Here is a 777-nt window from a genome sequence, read left to right as displayed (position 1 = left end):
AAGGTTAATCATCTTAAGGCTGAGACACATTCACAGATGTTAAAACATATATCAAAAACAATAGAAAATAGTGGGGGTCAAAAATAACTTTCAATCTTCTGTTTGATAACGTAAATATGAACATACTGTAGTTATATTGGTCAACTCAACTTCATGAAAGAAAGTGTAACTCAAAATACATTAACCCAAACATGAGTTTCATTTTGAAAGAAATTCTAAAACTGATACCGTACATTCTCTTTAATTTATATGATAAAATCTTGTATCCTCACCCTATATATTCTTAGTATCTGTTCATATCAAAATCCATCCCAGCTTTTAAGCGTAAACGAAATAAAAAGGACAAGGAAAAAAAAGATTAACCAATAAGATGGGAAGCAAAGCTGTTGTCTCAGTCTACTTAATTATTTCACTGTGTGCTGCCATCTTTGTCACTCGTGGAGTAGCTCAAATTGAAAATCCGCAGGCGATTCCAGGACTTTTTCCACCTCGCTTAGTACCTATTGATCTCGTCAAATGTTGGTCGTCTCTCTTTACCGTCCAAGGATGTGTTTTGGCAATCTCCAACTCATTTTTTTCTGGGAAATTTGAAAACGTTGAAGCGGCATGCTGCAAGGTGTTTTCAACTTTAGATGCAAACTGTTGGCCTCATATGTTTCCTTTGAATCCTTTCTTCCCTCCACTCCTCAAGGACAATTGTGCGCGTATCATCCCTAACTCCCCTTCACACTGTTTGTACCGAAATCGGTGCTATGCGATTGGTAGACAGATTTCGAC

General features: G+C 36.8%; 1 protein-coding gene across 1 annotated transcript; it reads left to right on the top strand.

The window, feature by feature from the left end:
* Positions 1-370: 370 nt before the first annotated feature.
* On the top strand, positions 371-731 carry LOC106322085 (the record flags this gene model as incomplete). The annotated part of the gene is made up of 1 exon (XM_013760259.1): positions 371-731. A coding segment is annotated over exon 1 (361 nt), but the record flags the coding sequence as incomplete, so codon positions are not given.
* Between the last annotated feature and the right edge of the window lie 46 nt (positions 732-777).

Source organism: Brassica oleracea, unplaced genomic scaffold (genome assembly GCF_000695525.1).
Source record: "Brassica oleracea var. oleracea cultivar TO1000 unplaced genomic scaffold, BOL UnpScaffold06233, whole genome shotgun sequence".
Lineage (NCBI taxonomy): Eukaryota > Viridiplantae > Streptophyta > Magnoliopsida > Brassicales > Brassicaceae > Brassica > Brassica oleracea.
This window is presented reverse-complemented; position numbering and strand designations above follow the sequence as displayed.